Source organism: Danio rerio, chromosome 9 (genome assembly GCF_052040795.2).
Source record: "Danio rerio strain M-AB ecotype USA chromosome 9, GRCz13ab, whole genome shotgun sequence".
In the NCBI taxonomy this organism is placed as follows: domain Eukaryota; kingdom Metazoa; phylum Chordata; class Actinopteri; order Cypriniformes; family Danionidae; genus Danio; species Danio rerio.
In genome coordinates this window covers 50826273-50848294 of record NC_141029.1, presented here as the reverse complement: position 1 = coordinate 50848294, position 22022 = coordinate 50826273, and the positions used below count along the sequence as shown (strand labels likewise).

Below are 22022 nucleotides of genomic sequence, written 5' to 3'. Positions count from 1 at the left end.
CTAATCACATGACAGCAACTCAATGCATTTAGGCGTGTAGACATGGTCAATATGATCTGCTGCAGTTCAAACTGAGCATCAGAATGGGGAAGAAAGGGGATTTGAGTGTCTTTGAACGTGACATGGTTGTTGGTGCCAGATGGGCTGGTCTGAGTATTTCAGAAACTGCTGATCCACTGGGATTTTCATGCACAATTGTCTCTAGGGTCTACAGAGAATGGTACGAAAAAGAGAAAATATCCAGTGAGTGGCAGTTCTGTGGGCACAAATGCCTTGTTGATGCCAGGATAAGGCACCATATTATCAAGCGTGAATCATCTCAAACTGGTTTCTTGAACATGACAATGAGTTCACTGTACTCAAATGGCCTCCACAGTCACCAGATCTCAATCCAACAGACCTTTGGGATGTGGAAGGGCAGAATCGCATCATGGATGTGCAGCCGATAAATCTGCAGCAACTGTGTGATGCTATCTTGTCAATATGGACCAAAATCTCTCAGGAATATTTCCAGTGCCTTGTTGAATGAATGCCATGATGCTATGAACAATTAAGGCAGTTCTGAAGGGAAAAGGGGGTCCAACCCAGTACTAGTAAGGTGTACCTAATAAAGTGGCCGGTGAGTGTTTATATTAAAAACAATAATCAATATAAAAAAGTACAGTAAAAAGTATTTTAAAGTACATTTTCCAAAACTTTTAAATGTTATTTTTATTCATAAAAATATCTTAAAATTCTTTGTGCAATTTACTTTCAAAATCAACAATATATTAAAATCTTAAACCTAAAAGTTCAAACCTTTAAAAATGACGCTTTGATTGAAGTATAAACAAGCTAAAACAACAAGTAATGCATGTCAGGTCCTTTTTACCCATAGAATTGGACGAAGAGTGAGACGAGTATTGTTCTTCAGTGTCGAGTTGTTTTCACCACATCAGCAGTGCAGGTTAATATTTGATGCAGTTGCTCTGCAAACTCATTGACAGTTTTTCCCTCTTCAAAGCTCCACGTATCATGCCTGGTCCTTCATATCAGATGAGATGTTCGCCTCGGCAGATGCCCACCGGTACCACACTACACTGCATCATTCTCCTCGCTTCATTATTCATGTGGCTGCTGTGCATTTATATCTGCATTATTCTTACAGCATTCTGGGAAACGCTCTCAATCAGGATGTCATTCAGGAAATCCGGCAAATCCTGGATGAACACGGCAAACGAAAAAGGCCGGTATGTCACATCCAGTCACTAGTACTGCAGAGTACATTTCATTTTAATTCATCAAATTTTACATTTTGACCAATTATATACAGTAGTCAACATTTGAAGTGAATCAAAACCTTTCATCAAAGTTGTTCTGAAACTATTGAACAACATCCGTTCATGTCCTAGGACAAACTTGAAAACCTTTTTTGATCCACTTCAATCGTTGACTACTGTTGCATGACAATATAACTACATGTATACATTTACAAAATGATGTTCAGCGGCATTTACATTAAGTCTTCATGTACACAGCTTGACAATGCAGTGGAGAAGTCTGGAAAGCTTGTTCTCACAAACTGGAGTGAACAGATTAAGGTAAGAACATACAGCTAGAAGCTCTATAAGTCTGAGGGATTTGATCAAGGAATGTAAAATTAAATTGGGGTTCATAAGCTTTCTGTTTTATTTGAGGCCATTTATCTGCTACAGGACATAAAAAGGAAAGTTACTTTTTATCCTGCGATTACCTCACATTTCAGAGAAAAAAAACAGCTATAAAAGTATGACATCATAGAGCTGGTGCAATGCAGACACAACACAAGTGTTTTATTTATTTATTTTTTATTTTTGCTAATTTTAGCCCAGCGCAGGTATCATTTTTACATCCTGCACCACGTTGTTTAAACAAATGCATTTGCGCGTATTTGAGGACCCAAGGTTGTGTTGATCTGAACAGGAGATGTGATAAGGCGCATTGGTGACATGTTGCTATTTTGAGGCATATAGACTGTGTCATTGACAGTGTAGCTATTAGCCATATCAGTTTGAGCCTGAATTAGACCGAAAATGAAGAGGACACAGTTGAACCTCATGCCTGGGGTCCGTTCTTCGTACCTCGCTTAAATGATCCAAGATTATTTGGCAGATCCTGGATCTTTTAATCTTGATAACTGATCTCTCGCTAATTTGGTTCTTCAAACAAGTTCGCGAATCAGATTAGAATGTCTGGATGAACTGATCTGAGATCGCTGTGTGTGTTGTGAAGGAAAGATCTATCGATCCTCGAAATCATGATCAGCAATGCAATGATTGGCTGACGGCACAGCAGCGTAATGACATCATCTGATTAATATTCTATTATCCATGTGAGCAAAATTACATCAAATTAGCAGTAAACGATTTGTTAAATATAACACGCAATAACCTTCCACATTTGTTGTGAGCTGCAGGCTTTACACTTTCATGTGTCAAGAGTATTCATCATGTATTTCAATAAAAATCAATGTATTTAGTTCCACATTTAGAAAAGATTTTCTTTATTATAGTAGCCGTTTTTTAATCAGTGTAAAGAATAACTGGTTGTTTACAAAAGCATTTTCATATTGGTAAAGGCGTCTGCAACTTTTGTGAAGCATCAAATCACTGGCATATTAACTGTCAAAACATGTTTATGACTGCATAAATGTATTATTGCTTTATCAATGTATTTAGTTCCACATTTAGAAAAGATTTTCTTTATTATAGTAGCCATTTTTTAATCAGTGTAAAGAATAACTGGTTGTTTACAAAAGCATTTTCATATTGGTAAGGCGTCTGCAACTTTTGTGAAGCATCAAATCACCGGTATATTAACTGTCAAAACATGTTTATGACTGCATAAATATATTATTGCTTTAAAAAAAAGTCACATACAGTGCATTTCTATTATACACAATTTGTACTAAGCGATCTAAAAAGTTCATATCAATACGTTTTCTCTTTGCACCACCAGGTGGCAGTCTTTGTACTTTCAATTCGAGGGTGCAGATTGCATACGTTTTATTAATATCAATAACTTTATTTATTTTATTAATAACTTTTACTTTATATATGTATATATATATTATATATAGTTAAAAAATATGTACCATTTTCCCAAGTGTATATAACTACTACTGTAAGAAAATATCAGAATTCGGAACATACTTTCTGTATTATCTTTGCTTGAACTAAGCCGATCTAATCCTGTTTATATGAATTGAACCTGCTCCTGATCAGGTTTGACCTAGCAGAACTGTTGCTATGACAACAAATCTCGGATCAGCTTTGAAGAACGAAACCATCCTGGATCGTGTCAAATCTTCAATATCCAAATCCAGCTAACCGAGTAATCAACGTACGAAGAACGGACCCCTGCTCTCTAAAATAAAACCTGACAAGGGTCTTTCATTTATATTCGGGTTTTAAGCATGTGTAAGTAATATGAAACGTTCACGAGATGTAGAACGCACTAAAGCGGCTGCACAGAGAGATAAATATGCAGCAGAAGATTGTTAATGTTTATAGGGGGTTTAATGGATAACTATGAATTTGTAGCTAAATTGTTAGCAGTGCTAAACAGCATTTCCTGTTATTTACATCCTTGTTTACATCCTCACTACAACATACCATTAATGCTAGACACTATGCATGTAATGGATCAATTTTAACAACTAAAAATACAAACAGGTTGTGGCTCACAAACCACAGGTTGTGCTATTACGGTCGGAGCTGCTCCTGGGAGAGATTTTGGAAGCTGTCCTTTGTCAAATGCTAGAGCTATTTCTTTTTTTATAATTCTCTGGAACATAATTAAAACTTGACTGCAAGCACGTCAGCAATTTAGCTTTCTCCACAATAACATTACAGCCTTTGCTGCATGGGGTGTAAGCACATGGTGATTTTTTTTTTTCCACAATCATATGTTTTTGTCTTCCGTCAGAAAAAAATAGCAGACTACCTCATATCGCTCGCTCCACGGAAAAATCTGCATTTATTTAATGCCCCGCTGCTACTATTATATCACATAACCTTTTTACATTTTTAATATAAATCATTATTTTAAAGATTATGTCTTGATATATGGTTTCCTCTCTCACTCGCGGCTCAAGTGTGCATGCTGCGTGTAATGAAAAGACAATGACAACACGTGCTTATGTTTTTCTTTTTGTATTTTTGTAAACAGTTTTGTTATTCAAACATGATATTGCATTAATTTGCATACATGCTTTATAAGCTGTAAAATTAAAGCTAAAGCCTATTTGTTGTGCCTATGATGCAGATCCAGTAGGCCAGGGGTGGCCAATCCTGTTCCTGGAGATCTACCTTCCTGCAGATTTCAGTTGCAACCCTTATCAAACACACCTGTCTGTAATTATCAAGTAGATTTCAGGTCCTAATTAATTGGTTCAGGTGGGTTTGATCAGGGTAGGAGCTAAACTGTACAGGAAGGTAGATCTCCAGGAACAGGATTGAGCACCCCTGCAGTAGGCCATCAGCATCAGCGCTGGTTTGGCATCAACTCGTCTGTATCAAACAGCAATATTCTTCTTCCATTTTGCGGTGCTGTTTTTTATGTCACTAGGAGACGACTGAATCAGCTGCGTATTGATTGTGTGCGAGTGTTGCTGTCTATGTTGTTACAGTTGTAATATTTAATAATATTGTGATATTTAAGATTTGTAAAGTCATACAGCTCTAGATAAATTGAAACAGTGAGCACTAGTCCTTCCTCCATCTTTAAAAGTTCTCTGTAGTTGTCTTAACAACACAAACACTGCTGCTCTGGGATGAGCCACGTGCAAAACACTTTAATAAACCATTCAAAAGACGCCCTTCTTAATACAATAAAGCACATTCGTTCTGCCCCTTTTGCAGCCAAACTCTTAAAAAATATGAGATTATATTTTTTAATTGTTTAACTGAATCATTTATCAGTTACAAACGCACCCTTTCAGTTAACGATTAATCGATTATTTTAAGCATTCCTACTGGTAAAGTATGTTTTGATTATGGTATGCTGGTTTATACTAGTTCTTTCTGGTCTTGTGCTGGTCAGGTACAGCATATAACTAAAAATATAACTACCAATAGTTTCTTACATTAATAATATAATCCTTAATTATCTGGACAACGTCAACCATTTTGCGTCGCTGAACACCACACAGTGTTGACAATACATGATATTAAAGGCTTGACTAAGTTAGGGTAATTGGGCAAATCATTGTATAGCGATGGTTTGTTCTATAGACAGTCGAACAAAATACAGCTTAAAAGAGCTAATAATATTAACCTTAAAATGGTTTTAGTAAAATTAAAAACGGTTTTAGTTCTAGCCAAAATAAACCAAATAAGACTTTCTCCAGAAGAAAAATTATTATAGTAAATATTGTGAAAAATTCCTTGCTCTGTAAACATCATTCATTCATGTTGTTGTTGGCTTAGTCCCTTTATTAATCCGGGGTCGCCACAGCGGAATGAACCACCAACTTATCCAGCAAGTTTTTACGCAGCGGATGCCCTTCCAGCCCATCTCTGGGAATCATCCACACACACATTCACACACACACACTCATACAATACGGACAATTTAGCCTACCCAATTCACCTGTACCGCATGTCTTTGGACTGTGGGGGAAACCGGAGCACCCGGAGGAAACCCACGCGAAGGCAGGGAGAACATGCAAACTCCACAAAGAAATGCCAACTGAGCCGAGATTCAAACCAGCGACCTTCTTGCTGTGAAGCGATAGCACTACCTACTGCGCCACTGCCTCGCCCTCTGTTAAACGTCAGTTGGGAAATATTTGAAAACGAAAAAAAAAATTACAGGAGAGCTTACAGGGTTTAACGTTAAGGATTTTTTCTACTGGGCCAATTGGATTCCAGATTTTTTTCTTGCCCTGCCAAAGTTTTCACTGGCCAGACCAAAAAAAAAAAAAGTTAATAGCTATTTCTTATCCACATATTTTAAATAATGTGGCAATAAATAAATAAATCAGTGAATCTAGAATTTAAACATTTAAAAAATGTAATAAATGTATAATGAGCAAAATTTAATTGCAATATTTTATGCAAACGAAAGAGCAGTATGGAAAATGTGCTGGTGTTTTATTGCAATTCTAAATAATTGTTATGAAAATGGCTTGCCAAACTGACGACAACTTTTTTGTTTGTTTTAGATTCTTAATTTTGTACCCATGTAATTGTTTGCTTCCAAGACTTTAGAAACAGATGTTTTCTTTTAGCCTAATAGTTTGATGTTGCTGTCATGTTGCCATCTTTTCACTGTACTGGTTGTTACCAGGTTACGAAAAAAAATTACATGCTCATCGTTACTGGCCGATAGGGGCCGGTCACAATCCTGTCTACTGTCCGGAGCGTATTTCACGCTGGCCCCGGGCCACCGGGCAGTCCTTATTGTTGAGCCCTGGCTAATAATTTTGACCTCAACTGTGTATTAATTAATTTGTGTAAACAATTTTTTTTTTTGCAATTAAAGAAGTAGTAATGAGCAGAAATGTGTTTTTCTACAGCTAAAAAAGAAGCTGATCGGGTTGACAAGAGAACATGAAGCTCTCTTCAGCTTTGTAGAAAAAAACAAGCAAATCTGTACAGAGAAAGAAAAGCAGAAGGTATTTGTGACTAAGCTAAAGTGGGTTACCATTATGTTTTTGGACATCAGATGACTGTCGTTTTTGTCTAGATGTTCAACAGATTGAGTAAATCAGCAGAGCTTCAGGTCAGAGTGGATGAAGAATATTTCAACACTAACATGGAGGGTCACCACATCCGCCTGAAGCTGGAGAACACGCTCAAAACATGCTACCAGGTTCAGATTGTTAACATTTGACACTTTCAGGAAGTTATTGAGTTTTGACTGATTCTGGCCTGTATTTCAGATCGTTCAGGAGCTTGAGAAGCAAAGAATAGAGACTCTGGCCAACACCCTGAACAAGTACAGTCTCTTCATGACTGTTTATTCACAGACCGTCATTCATGTAAGCAAATCTATATGAAAATCATCAAAATGTCAACAAATAAAGCATAATGAATTGTCCCTTCGCTAAGCCCCGCCCTCCTTAATTACTGTTGCTACGCCTGCTTTCATGCCTGGCACGTCTATTACAATATGTATGCACCAGTGTCAGACATTGCCAGGGATATTATAGTCTTTTTTTTTTTATATTTATTTTTGGCCTTTTTTAGACAGGACAGTATTGAAACAGGAAGCAAAGTGGGAGAGAGAGAGAGAGAGGAGGTAGGTTAGGGAAATGTCCTCGAGCCGGGATTCGTACTCGCGACGCCCTGACGTGCTATTGCACCATATGTCAGCGCGCCAACCACTAGGCTATTGCGCCAAGTATAATAGCCATTTTTGGCAAACAAGTGAAATATCTGAGAAAGACAGACAAAAAAGGACTGCAGTATACGTTTCAGGAGTATATTCACGACATAATAGACAACAGATTAGAAAATAACAGAACCAAAATTGAAGTAAGCTTAGCCTAGCTGCCTCATAAGCTGGCCATTCAACAGCTCAGTTCATGCACAGCAGGAGAGGTGAAATTTAAAAATAATCTAATATTAACAAACTAAACCGTGATTTCTCTTTATTTAGCCAAAAAGCCTAATAGATTAATTGTTGTGCAATGAAATAGAGCGTTACTAACAGACCAGGAAACACACAGACAGTGTTTCTCCATAATTCATTCAAAGAAAGAGCAGCCAGAAAGGGGAAACTGATGGATTTTGTTGAATATTAGCATCATTGACCCATAACAATGTGCAAGTAACTATATCTGTCAGTATGTTTGTGTGCTCTTTATCCAGTTTCTATTCTAATGTGCAGTTATGTGGAATAAAAAAAATCAATTGAAATGCAAACCAAAGTATAAATAGCAGAAGTAAACAAACAGATTTTCCCTACAAGCAAATATTAATCAGACACCAAATATAAAAGCAGACACTAACCTACTATAACGTCAATCACCAATGACTACATCTCCAAAAGACTGACGAAGACATCAGTGAATTGTAGCTCTGACTTGGACATGAGGGTTATAAATTACTCAAAAACATCTGCGGGTGAAGTATATTGATCACAAGTGTTCAGAATGTAATCATATCTCTTTTTTTCTGTTGATATGCATTTTCAAATATTCGCAGCTTGAAACAGATGGAAATGTGACTGCTATTAGTATGACTATGGCGAGGGCTTAACAGAGCAGTGCTCATAATAGAGCAATAAAGAAAAAGACAGCTGTGAAACATGACCTGCTTTGTATTTTTGTGTGGAACACAATTAAGATTTGTTTAGGGTAAGAGGTGTGCGAGTTCTTGTCGTCGGTCTATGACTGAATGTGTCAGCAATATCAAAACAAAACCAACTTAACTCCGCTTCTTTAAAGCCCCTCACAGAGCTTGATCCACGCTGGCATTTCTCCTCTTGGGTTTTAGGTTTTGAAAAGAGAAAAAATTCCACCATCTCGTCCAAACTTTAAGGATACCGGGTATCAGATTTGCACAATTAATATGCACAATGCTTTGGCTTGTTTCCCTCGCTCTAAAGTTTAACAGAGCCCCTGCGCGTAGCTGCAGTTGCTAAGCCACGATTGGTGGGTGGCAGTTTTTGGGTGTGGCTTAGCGAAGGGTCAATTCAGTAATGTTCAAGACTTCAAAATTGTTCACACTTTGTTCAACAATACCATCATAAACATTTTTTTTTATTATTATTTTAATTGATTTTTAGCCATAATTTATTTTTTATTTTAGCCATAAAATCTAAAGACAAAATTAAGTAGAAAACATAATGGGATAAAAAAAAAAGTTTATTAAACATTGAAAACCAAATAATGAACATTTAATGGGGTTTAGTAGCAAAACTAACTAGTAAAAATGATTTATTTCGTATCTAAATATTTTAATAGAATATATCTTAGCATATGAAAACAAAAGTTTTATATATAAAATTGTAAATATTGCATAAAAAAAGTGAGCTGACACTAAGACACTGTCACATTAGACTCTTGATCTGCGTATTTACCTAATGAATAAACTGCCTTTGGGATTAGTTTTTGTGTCTGATTTGCATTAGCTGGATGTTTTTGCTGTCAGAGCCACAAGCAGATTGATCAGGCTGTGCGGAGGGTGGATGTGGAGAAAGACATTCAGTCTCTGGTCGAGGACGTCGCCACCACAACAGCGGACGAAAACAAAGCTGAATTTCTCATGGCTGACTACTTTGTAAGACTGACTTTCCGGCACAAATTCATGTATACAGAAACTGAAATTAAATGGACTCATGTTTGTGCGTGTGTGTGTGCAGGAGGAGGAGGGAAAGACAATGATGGGAAAAGACAGGAGAAAAGACGCCATCAGGACTAGACTTCAGCGTCTGGAGGACTGGATCACCAAATCTAAAACAGACAGAGAAGGTTTGATCCAGAAGATTTTGCTTTAGTGCTACTGAATCTTTCATTCAAGTGATTTGTTCCAAATGCGGGATTCACCGAATTTCCATTGAACTGAAATTAAACTTCACAAGCCTGATATTTTCTTATTTATTTTAATTTCTCCACGTGGAAGTATATACCACACAAACAAAGACAATTAATCACTGTGCAAATTACAGGGGGGGTCTGACACCCTAATTAACGCTTGATCCCCCATGAAGAGCATCAAATCAAGATGTATGGGGGTCTGTCCTTTAATATTTAAGAAATCGTTTTCTCTGAGCACCCCTATAATGGTCCATAACATTGTGAATGCATGTTTGCACCAAAAATATTTATTTAGCAGCTTGAAAGCAGCAAATCTAGAGCACTAACAGACAGTATAAGTGCTCACAAAGCATGTTTCTTGTATTATAGGCATTTGTACTCTAGGTGTCCATAAAACTAGATGCATATTTTATTATACACTTGCTCGCACATGGAAGTTAAACAGCAAAACAAAAAATATGTGCAGTCTTTCATGGTCATTCATTAATAGATGCAGGAATGCAAACTATTTAATTAATAATCACAAATGTCATTGAGAACCACTCAATATCCTTTAAAACAAAAGTTTAATGAATAAATTAAATTAAATATGTAACTTTGGTTCGCTAAGGTATATTACCGAGCATAACCGAAAAAAACTTGACCCCCTCGATAGTCAAAGTATAATTCGCACCCTGCAATTAATATATACACAATTGCGCAGTCTTTGAACATAAACAGTCAGGTTAAATAGATAATGAGGTGAATATATACTATAGAATGTGATGCAATGATATCCACATATCCTCCCTCTGGAAATAATGATAGAGAATTGCAGAATAAAGAGTCACCGACCGTGTCGAGTAATACTCTGATAGTTCAAACGCCAATGTTCCACCCTTTCTAGAAAACACAATGATGAACATTGTTCCTTGAAACCCAAATCAACAATCAGTGTTGTCCATTTAAAGCAGGGGTCACCAATGGAGGGTTTAGCTCCATCTTGCCTCAACAAACCTGCTTGGATGTTTCAAGTTTACCTAGTAAGACCTTGATTAGCTTGTTCAGGTGTGTTTGATTAGGGTTGGAGTTAAAATCTGCAGGGCACCGGCCCTTTGGGGACAAGTTTGGTGACCACTGATTTAAAGTATGCATCAAACAATCATCAATCATTGAAACCTCCAGTACAACAGGTTCTGTCTACATAAGACATAAACAAAGGGCAAATCTCAACTAAATACTGAAAATACATTCAAGCCTAAACACTCAGTCAATACTCACATTTAAGAAGCAACAATAAAGTTCTCAAAATACCAGAACCAGAGTGGGTTGGTGGCATCAGTTCACATGCCCTCTATCAAATGCAACTCACTTGCTCTATGGTGGCCTGGAATATATCCGGTTATCAATCCCCTCTAGCAGAGCCTAGTGGCTCTTACTGACATTATATCCAGTTTATCACACCACAAGGAACCAATGATAATTATTAAAGCATGTAATACTTGTTCGTTACAAAATGAAGCAAACAACTCTTAATGAATGATAACAGTATATTTGGCTTACTTGATTCATTCAGCATCCAAACATTGCAGTGTTGCTCTGAGACTTGCAAAACAGATAATTTTGGCCGGCAACTCCTCAGAAGATTCTCCACTGTTCCATGGTCTTGCCATTTGTAGATATTGGGTGATTTGCTGTAGTCTCAAAGCTTTAGAAATGGCTTTATAACCTTTTTTAGACTGGTAGATCTCAATTATTTTCTTTCTCATTTGTTTTTATTGTCTTTGGATCTCAACATGATGTCTAGCTTTTGATGATCTTTTGCTCTTCTACTTCTTCTTCGTGTTGTTTTATGGCAGGTGGCATCCAACTTTAAGGTGCATTACCGCCACCTACTATACTGGAGTGTGAACCAGAATAATTATGAAGCTCATAGTATATGTTATATTCTATATATTAGCCCAGTTTGCCTTAAAAATGAAATTAAATAACTTTAGTACTCTGTTTGGCTAAGCATTTGATTTGTTTCTATTGTACCCTGCTGTATTTTCTTGAATACTTCCCTTTCTTTATATTTCTGACAATGACTTATTATATGATCAACTGATTCTTCTACTAGACAATATTCGCATAACCCAGTAGGATGCTTTCCAATGATATGCAATGTTTTATTTAATCTAGTGTGCCCTAGTCTTAATCTAGATATTACATTGTCTTCCAACATACTTCTCCTCTTCATCCTGCCTACTTTCTTTTGAATGTTAAAACGATGTGTCCCAGTATTTACATTGTCCCATTTATTTTGCCATTTAATATTGATTTTCTCTTTAATTATTGCTTTCATCTTTTTTTACTGAATGGTATTTCCATAACATTTTCCTGCCTTATTGCCTCCTTCGCCAGTATATCAGCTGTTTCATTCCCTTTAATGATCTACTTCACTTTGTCAGGTCCTATTTAAGTGATTTCTTGATTGCGAACAGGTGTGGCAGTGATTAGGCCTGGGTGTGGCTAAATAAATTGAACTCAGGTGTGAAAGCAGATTTACATACTACCAGACACATCGGTAGATTTTACAATATAAGAAAAGAGAGAAAAGGATGAGGAGTGTAATCTATTTTATGTAGAAAAATATATCAATGAATTTTACAGTCATGTTAAAATATATAAAGATGCCTCTAAGAGTTTAAATTGAGTAGGTGTGGCTTTTACAGTTCCTGAATTTCAAATATCAGTAGGAAAAAGGATTAGTGACGAAGTATCTGTATATACAGGAGAAATGATAGCACTTTTATTAGCATGTCAATGGGTAGAGGAGATAAGATCTTTAAAATCAGTTATTCGTTCAGACCCGAGTTCTTCACTTACAAGCTTACATTATAGTAATTCAGAAAGTAGACCAGACATTTTATTAGAAATAATGCAAACCTTGTACAGAAATCAAATGATGGGTCTAACAGTAATATTTTTATGGGTTCCTGCTCATATTGGTATTCAAGGAAATGAAATTGCAGATAAGGAAGCAAAACAAGCTGTCAAAAATAATGACATCAGTCTAAATGTAAGTATAAGTAAAACTGAAGAGTATTATTAAGAAAAGAATGAAGGAAAGGTGGCAAAGACAATGGGACAATGAAAATAAGGGCCGGTGTTTTTATAAAATTCAAAAGCAAGTAGGAGAAATGAGAAGTGTCGGAAAAAACAGGAGAGAGGAGATAATATCCAGGATGAGATTTGGACACAAAATTAAATAGTACACTTTTTAAAATGGGGAAACATGGCACAGGACAATGTGAGTTTTGTGGACAAGAGGAGACAGTAACATGTGATATTACACTGCAAGAAATATGAAGATGAAAGGAGAGAACTTAGTAAGAATTTAGATGAAATAAAAGTTCAATTCAAATTAGATGACATCCTACAAAATAATTCAGGAAATAAATGTTTTACCTTTTTATCAAAATATCTTAAAAATTCGCATTTATGGGGGAGGATTTAATTAAAGAAAGTGGAAGTGAGGGCTAAATCATAATGATCCACACTCCATACCAGTTGGTGGCGGAAATACACCATTTTGTTGTTTGTCAACCGCCATTAAATTGAAGAAGACGAAGAAGAAGAAGCAGATTTACGTTATGCTTTAACAGGGGGCAAACACTTTGTCACACATTGTTTTTTTTTAGATTTAGTTTTCTCTTAATGATAAAAACCTTCATTTCAGAACTGCATGATGTGTTTACTTGTGTTCTCTATGACTAAAATTTTAATTTCTTAAATGATTTGAAACATTAATGTGTGACAAACATGCAAGCAATTAAGAAATCATTTTTAAGTACAACTGTATATGTACATATCATTTTAACATAACTTGTCTCTTGTCTGTCTGGTCAGGCGCAACGAGAGAAGTGGGAAACTGCTGGTGATTTTATGGAAAGCTAAATTTTGTGTGAAATGCCCCCTTTAAAAGAACATTTTATTCCTCAGAGATCTTATTAGGTGTTCCTGTGCTGTTATAATGTACGCCTTTAGCTCAGCACTGACACATAAATCTGGTTTTCAGGTTTAGAGAAGATGGTGAAAGTCTATACAGAGCAACCAAACTTCTCAAACCAGAAAAACCTTGAGGAAACCGAGCAGTTACTGGAGGAGGTGAGACACTCTTACATGTAATAACAAACATATAACATCTAAATTACATTTTCATTGAGACTTTTTGACTATTTAAAGGTGCAGTATGTACGTTTTTGACTCTTTTAATGCACAATAATAGCATGCTACGTTTGCAGATATTTACCAAACAAGTGAACATACTTGATTATCTGTTAAACATTGCTTAAAGTCAGTTATTCTCCTTGGAAAACGTGTATCACGGGTCAGTATGTCTGTCTCAGTTTTGGAATCTATAACCAGCCCACTGCCAGTTTACCCAATTATATTTCAGCACCTTGGGTTGCCTTGATAGTAAACAAACCGTTTTTTTCTTCAGTTATGAAGGCTGCATTGATGTATGCGGGTATGGCCAAAAATGCAGATACAGTGCTATAAAAATCCACATAAGCTGTTTTTTTAATTAGTAAATAATATAAATAGTACAAACATAAATGTTAGCTGAGCAGCTTAGTGTAATGCTTGATTGTTAGGCATGCTCACTCCTGTTAATGTCGTCAGTCTGGCAACCTGCTTGTGAGTCAAGTCATCGTAGGAGGGGCCAGTTGATCAAACACAGTCTAATATTTTGAATTTGGACTGCAATACCTAGTTCAACCACTAGGTATTTCTGTCCAATTTCAAAGTGTACAATATTATATACAGTAACTTTTAATATTTGGTTTATAAAACTATTGTCTGATTCATCTCGACAGGCCATCCTCAAACTAGACCTTTTAGAGGCAACGCACTGCAAACTGACTCACAGTCTGGCAGAGATTGAAGGTAAACCCAAATCAAGACATCGATTCAGCGACAGCATCACAAAATGGAAAGAAAAGGTGAGTTTTACAATTTCTGTCCAACAATCCACCAACTTTTTTTATTTGAATTTATTTATAGAAGGTAAAACTGTTATCAGTGTTCATTTTAAATGCAAATGTTTTAGAAGTTTCATTGTAGTTCTGCAGGGAATCTAATAATTGCTAAAATTAATTAAACAAATTCTGAAACGACTAAATTACTTGAACCAAATTTCAAATGTAAAAAATAAAAATAATAAAAATAAATGTAATAAAAACTATAACGGTTTAATTACTTGTATTTGAAATTAATTATATTTTCATTTTAGTCAAATTATCACCAGCAGCATCATTCATTCATTTTATTTTCAGCTTAGTCCCTTTATTAATCTGGGGTCGCCACTTTGGAATGAACCGCCAACTTATCCAGCATGTGTTTTACGCAGCGGATCCAGCTTCAACCCATCACTGGGAAACACCCATACACACTCATTTACACACATACACTATTGACAATTTAGCTTACCCAATTTATCTATACCACGTTTTTAAACTGTGGGGGAAACCGGAGCACTCGGAGTAAACCCACGTAAACACGAGAATAACATGCAAACTCCACACAGAAATGCCAACTAATCCGCTACCCACTGCTCCACCCCCATAGGGGGATTGAATAAACTAAATTGGCTGTAGTGTGTGTGTGTGTGTGTGTGTGGTTGGCTGTTTCTCAGTACTGGGTTGCAGCTGGAAGGGCATACGCAGTGTAAAACATATGCTGGATAAGTTGGCGGTTCATTCCGCTGTGATGACCTCTGATGAATAAAGGGACAAATCTGAAGGAAAATGAATGAATGAATATTATGGTGGATTTATATTAATATAAATAAGTAAATATATTATTTTAAAGATTTATTTTAAAAGTTATAGTCAAATTAAACTTCATCCATTGCTGATTGTCAGTTATTATCATTATTGTATTATTTTTTTACTATTTATTGAGATCCAATACATATTCAAAAATATATCAGTTACAGGTAGTTGGCATGACTATATGTGCGTTTATGTAGTACTAAAATTGTGCAATTGTATTTGTGTTAAATAACTAAAACTAAACTTAAAAATTTAACGATATTTACATTTATAAAAACATGACATATCACAGTTTTAAAGTACTGACTAAAATAGACCATTTTAAACAAACAAGCAAAATATTATAACAGTGGATTCAATAAATTCTATAGTCTATAAAACTGAATTGAAATATGTAAAACCAGGACATGAAAAAGCATGTAAATGTGTTTATTGAGAGCACTAATTTAGCATCATGTTTTGTTTATGACCTTGTTACAATTTCTTGATTGTGATAAATGCATTTCCTTAAGGCCACAGTCTGGAAACAGCCAGGGTTGAATAAAAAGACTCAGTTTTGTGTCTGGTTTTGCTCCAGGACTGTGAGCACAGTGTAGTGCAGCTTTCTCGACCGGTGAGGATCAAAAAGACTCCTTTCAGATCACGTCAGTCCATGAGGGCAGCAGTGAGCAATGAGACAAGCCCAAGCCCTAAAGGGACTGGAGAAAACCCCTCGAATGAGGCGACCAATTCTGATGACCTAAAGAATGGCCCGGTTAATGGAAGTGTATCTGAATATGAAGACGATAAAGGTAAATATACACAATACAGGTGATGTTTAAAGTCCAAAATAACCGAAAGTTGTTTTTTTTATTTCATTTTATTATTTTTTTTGTATTGTGATGCAGTTCTGATAAAAAACGGAATATTAAATGAGAAAACAGTGGGCGTAGATTGTTTTTTTCTACTGCTAGCTGATTGGATGTAGTAAAGAAGGCATTTCATTTAAAAAAGATCAGGAAAAGAGTTTGGGGAGAGTTATTACAACCTAACAGACACCTCCTGCTCACCATTTCTGTTTGTTGTGACAGCTGGAGGAGCGTGGCTAAGTATGTTAGCCACACCCCTTACCTCAGACAGACGTAATCTGAGAATTTAAGCACCTCTAAAAAGTCAGGAAAGTGAGTGAGTCCAGGGGCCTCATGTATCAACGCTGCGTACGCACAAAAACTTTGCGTGCACCAGGTTTCACGCTCAGAATCGCTCACGTTTGGATTTACTAACGATTAAATGAACGTGAGAATGTGCGTTGTTCCACGCCAACTTCATGGCAGGCGTACGCACAGTTCTTGTGCGTGTTTGTTTTATTTCCATTGGCGACTTCTAGAGGCAATTGTGTTAAATAACTACAAAGTATTTTTGAGCCGTGCAATGGCAGCTGACAGCTGTATGGGACGAGATCATCCGCATGTCTAGCAGGTATATAAGGTTTCCATACCATACAGTTGACCAGCCAAACATTAAAGCACAATTTGCAGCGGTCGCCTGTCTTCCCAAGGTAATTAGAGCGATCAACTGCACTCACATTGCTATAAAGGCGCCATCTGAAGACGAATTTGCATATGTGAACCAGAAAAATTTCCATTCAATAAATGTGCAAATAATACGTGATGCTCAAATGCGCTTAACATAATACACACACTTATTAATGATTCCTACTTGTCTTCCTCATGATGTAGAGTAGGCAAAATCTGATACGTAGTGGGGGAAAAAGAAGAATGAGTTCATCAGACGCTGGATTCGAACCGCGTTCTTGAATGACAGGGTCAAAACATGTTGCCATGTGCGGTACGAGCTACGCCACTCACACTGTTGATGTCCTCCCTCTTTAGCTTTGTTGTCTCTGCCGAACAAACAGGCGGAAATTACTCAACTAGCTCATTCCAAAGACAAACTTGCAAATAACACCGTTTTTCTTCGGTCTACCTCCGATAGGAGCAGTTGTGAGTGTTGGGGAGGGAAAGAGGCATAGGTTTGCATAAAAATGAGAGTTTTCAGTTCGAGCACGTGCAGAATTTCACAGAGGCAAAACAACACACAGATGCAGGGGAGAAGTTGACTGCGTTTACATGGACATCAGTAATAGAATTATTTGACAAATTCTTAATTTGTTTACTTTAACTGCTGTTTGGCACTTTCACTTTTATTCAGGAACGTGTTATGCATGCCCCCCGTGACAAACGAGATATTGCATACGAGGAACTGCTGGAAGAATGGTGGAATAATAATGGAATGGTTGATACCGCACAATGAATTGGGGAAAAAAAAACTAATGTACTGTAACGTTACATACTGTACACCTAACGTACTGTAAACTTAGTAACTATATAATTTTGACTAGGGTATGTCTTTTAAACACTGAAAGAGTTCTGCTGATGATACTAGCCAACTTTGCCATCTGAATAAACAAACAAAGACCACTGATCGCTTACCATATCTGTAGAGACAGGACAATCAACACCAACTGGAACTGCGTTTTTTTTAAAAGGAGATGAGCAACAAATCTGGATTTTACCATTTCCAGATGCATCAAAGTAGAGATCTGCGCGGGACTAAATTTTGAATCCCGCTCCCGCCAGGTTTTAGCCCGAACCCGACCGCTCCCGCTTATATTAAGAATTTATTGTCCCGCTGCCCGACCCACCCCGTTTTCTGGCCGCCGCGCCCGATCCCACTAAAGAGCGGGGGAGAATAAAACCGAAAATCCCCCAGCTATACAGTCCAGACAGCCAAGCTGTCTGTATAAACACACACACAAACAGACAAATCTCTCTCTCTCTCATACGCGCGCGCGCACTAACACACACACAAGCACCAAGCAGACACACAGGCGTTTGCTGTTATATCAACTCAAAGGCTTGTAATACCATGTATCAAGTACCAATGTAATATCAAAAGGTTTTATATAAAGGTATATAAATACTGAGTCGCGCCAGCTCCGGGCCGCATTGCACATTACTCTCGGGCCGATTCCGGCTCGCTTACGGCCGCCGCATCTGGCCCGATTGATTCGGGCCGGAATCTGGCAGTGAGTCCACAAGCATCCGGAGTCCGGCAGCCGGAGCCGGGCTGAGTGGTAAGTCTCCGGCAGGCGAGAATCTAGCCGGAACTGGCCTGAGTGTATTTTGCTATCTGGGAAAGCTCTCTCTCTCTCATTCGCGCACGCACTAACATACACACACACAAGCACTAAGCACACACACAGGCAAAGCTCGCTCTCGCTCTCTCTCATTCGCAGAGCAATATCCGCGATATTGCTAGACAGCCCGCTCCCGTCCTAAATTAAACCCGTTACCGACCGCTCCCACGATTTATTCGGAAATTTATTCCCGCGCCGCAGAAATCTGGTTGGGTCCTGCGGCGCCCACGGGACAGCCGCGGGAATGCAGACCTCTACATCAAAGCTCTCATGTAAAAAAAATCGCGTACACTGTAATCCACACTTGAGTCCAGCTGCGCTCTCATAGCAGGGAAATGAAAACAAAACCTTTATTTCAGCACATTTATAAACACAACACTGACCCATGTCTCCAAACAATTCTTCTTCTTCCTCTTGTTTTTTTTTCAACACAGTGTATCCTCTCTCTGTCGTTTTCGAAGCTATCATGCATATTAAAGTTGCACTGCACACACCAGGGATGTCCAGACTCAGTCCTGGAGGGCCGGTCGGTCTCCTGCAAAGTTTAGTTTCAACCCCAATCACACACAGCTGGCCTAGCTAATCAAGCTCTTACTAGGCGTTCTAGAAACATCCTGGCAGGTGTGTTGAATCAAGTTGGAGCTAAAATCTGCAGGACACCGGCCCTCCAGGAGCGAGTTTGGACACCCCTGGCATACACAATAGAGCGCTTATAGGTTTGAAGCAAGTCTTTCTCATGTATTAATGCTGCTCACTCAAATGCGTCACGTGGTACTTGCTGGTACAGACATCCAGTCTCCATGCTGGAATACACACAAGGATCTAATGGTCAAGACGTAACTTTGAAAATTCGTTTCAAAGCGGAAGAATGAATTTGCTCAAACTTTTTAGTGAAATATATGTGTCCTAATGGTGTTTTAAGTAGCTTGAGACACATATATGACTGTCAACATCTCAAAAAATGTGTTCTGGCGTTTCGTGACCCTTTAACTGAAAAAAATAACAGGAAGTGCATTTTCAGATTTCTATTAAAGATTAAAAGGACAAACTAGCAATGTGAACTAACAAGACCATATGATTAGTTTATGTTAGCTTCATTTATACCTTAACAGTGAAATTTTACAGTATTTACAATTATATTTTCTCATCTACAGAAAGTCTTTCTGGTTCATTTAGTATGTTGGAAATAAAAGCATTTCCACATTTTTTACAAACTATTTTTAGGGTCTATATTATAAGCCGTAGTTTTTTTTACTACTGTTGAACCGGCATAGTGGCTCAGTGGTTAGCACTGTTGCCTCTCATCAAGAAGGTCGCTGGTTCGAGTCTCGACTGGGCCAATTGGCATTTCTGTTTGGAGTTTGCATGTTCTCCTCGTGTTGGCGTGGGTTTCTTCCATGTGCTCTGGTTTCCCCCACAGTCCAAACACATGCACTTTAGGTGAATTGAATAAACTAAATTGGCTGTAGTGTGTGTGTGTGTGTGTGTGTGTGTGAGAATGAAAGGGTGTTTTCCAGTACTGGGTTGCAGCTAGAAGGGCATCAGCTGCATCAAACATATGCCAGAAGAGTTGAGAGGGGTCTGGCTGCAGACTCGGTGCAGTGCAATCTGAGCTGCATCCAATGATTTTTAATGCGCTCACCTAACCCCACCCCTAACCCTACCCATCACAGTGACGTCACTCGCTCCATTGAGTCTGACGTTGCATCGCTGAGTGATGCAATCTCAGCTTGCATCATCAAGGCTGCATCCAGATACTATTGGAATAGTTGGCAGTTCATTCCGCTGTGGCGACCCCTGATGAATAAGGGACTAAGCCGAAGGAAAATTAATGAATAAATGAACAAACTAGTTACCTTACCTAATTGATCTAGCTTGCCTAATTACCTTAGTTAAGCCTTTAAATGTTACTTTAAGCTGAATACTAAAATCTTGCAAAGTAACTAGTAAAACAGTGTGTACTATCATCATGGCAAAGACAAAATAAATTAGTTCTTTAAACTATTATGTTTTGAAAAAAATATTCTCTCTGTAAAACAGCATTATTTTATTATTACCATTTAAATTAACACTGTCCTAAAAACACACAAAAGAAAAAGTAAAAATAGTATCTGGTATTGGCCAAAAGAGTGTCAACTAATACTAGGAGCTGTATTGTACTGTATAGTCGACCAGACTTGCACATCGCTTTTCCTAACACACACTTCTGTTCCCTAAACAGGAGCAGAGTTGTGCTGTATTGGCAGATGCAAGGCTCTCTACAGCTTTGCGTCAGAGAGAGAGGACGAGTTAAACATTAATGAAGGTAATAAGGCAGTTCATCTTAATACATCATCCTTCTTCACCTGCATGTGTCTTGTTGACTCTGTCTTCGATCTGCCAGGAGACGTGTTGGAGATCTTTGAGAAGGACGACACAGGCTGGTGGTTCGGTGAGCTGAATGGACAGAAAGGACTTTTCCCTTCCACATATGTTGAAGAGCTGCCTGTTTTTACTGCCATGAAGTCGTCTGATGCCTAACTTCAAGAGAACATGTGGAGGAAAAGGTCATTGACTCCACTGCCACTAGATCATTACTCACTCATACTTTAACCCTTTAGTGAGTGAGGAACCATATTTGCTAGGTTATTTGACATGGATTATGAGGATTATGTTTATATATATATATATATATATATATATATATATTAATATATATATATATATATATATATATATATATATATATATATACATACATACATACATACATACATACATACATACATACATACATACATACACAGTTGAAGTCAGAATTATTGGCCCCCCTAAAATATTAGACCGCTTGTTTATTTTTTTCCCCAATTTCTGTTTAACGGAGAGAAGATTTTTTTCAACACATTTCTAAACATATTAATTTTAATAACTCATTTCTAATAACTGTTTTATTTTATCTTTACCATGATGACAGTAAATAATATTTTACTAGATATTTTTCAAAGACTCTTCTATACAGATTAAAGTGACATTTAAAGGCTTAAACTAGGTGAATTAAGTTAAATAGGCAGGTTAGGGTAATTAGGCAAGTTATTGTAAACCAGTGGTTTGTTCTGTAGATTGTCGAGAAAAAATATAGCTTAAAGGGGCTAATAATTTTGTCCCTAAAATGATTCATAAAAAATTCTAACTGCTTTTATTCTAGCCGAAATAAAACAAATAAGCCTTTTTACAGAAGAAAAATTATTATCAGACATACTGTGAAAATGTACTTGCTCTATTAAACATCATTTGGGAAATATTTAAAAAAGAAGAAAAAAATAAAAAAATCGATATATATATATATATATATATATATATATATATATATATATATATATATATATATATATATATATATATATATATATATGTATATATATATATATATATATATATATATATATATATATATATATATATATATATATATATATATATATATATATATATATATATGTATATGTACACTGTTTAAGTCAGAATTATTAGCCCTTCAGTGATTTTTTTTCTCTTAATATTT

The 22022-nt window shown here is 37.0% G+C and overlaps 1 protein-coding gene and 1 long non-coding RNA gene across 3 annotated transcripts in view; one reads left to right on the top strand and one right to left on the bottom strand.

Moving 5' to 3' along the window:
• Positions 1–22022, top strand: part of nostrin (nitric oxide synthase trafficking) — a 32152-nt gene that overhangs the window by 5912 nt on the left and 4218 nt on the right. The window contains exons 4-16 of one of the 2 annotated variants that reach the window (XR_015498700.1): positions 1004–1066; positions 1148–1229; positions 1518–1580; positions 6539–6637; positions 6709–6834; positions 6905–7003; positions 9120–9248; positions 9331–9439; positions 13545–13633; positions 14347–14472; positions 15881–16094; positions 20703–20786; positions 20865–21115. Coding sequence is in view for 1 of the 2 variants with exons in the window: in NM_001113604.2 (NP_001107076.2) it covers positions 1004–1066; positions 1148–1229; positions 1518–1580; positions 6539–6637; positions 6709–6834; positions 6905–7003; positions 9120–9248; positions 9331–9439; positions 13545–13633; positions 14347–14472; positions 15881–16094; positions 20703–20786; positions 20865–21001 (1420 nt within the window). In the remaining variant the exon portion in view is untranslated. 2 annotated transcript variants of the gene reach the window in all.
• On the bottom strand, positions 686–11315 carry LOC147835423 (uncharacterized). The gene is made up of 2 exons (XR_015500116.1): positions 11048–11315; positions 686–1199 (listed from the first exon to the last, which is right to left on the bottom strand). It is a non-coding gene; the product is annotated as an uncharacterized LOC147835423 (long non-coding RNA).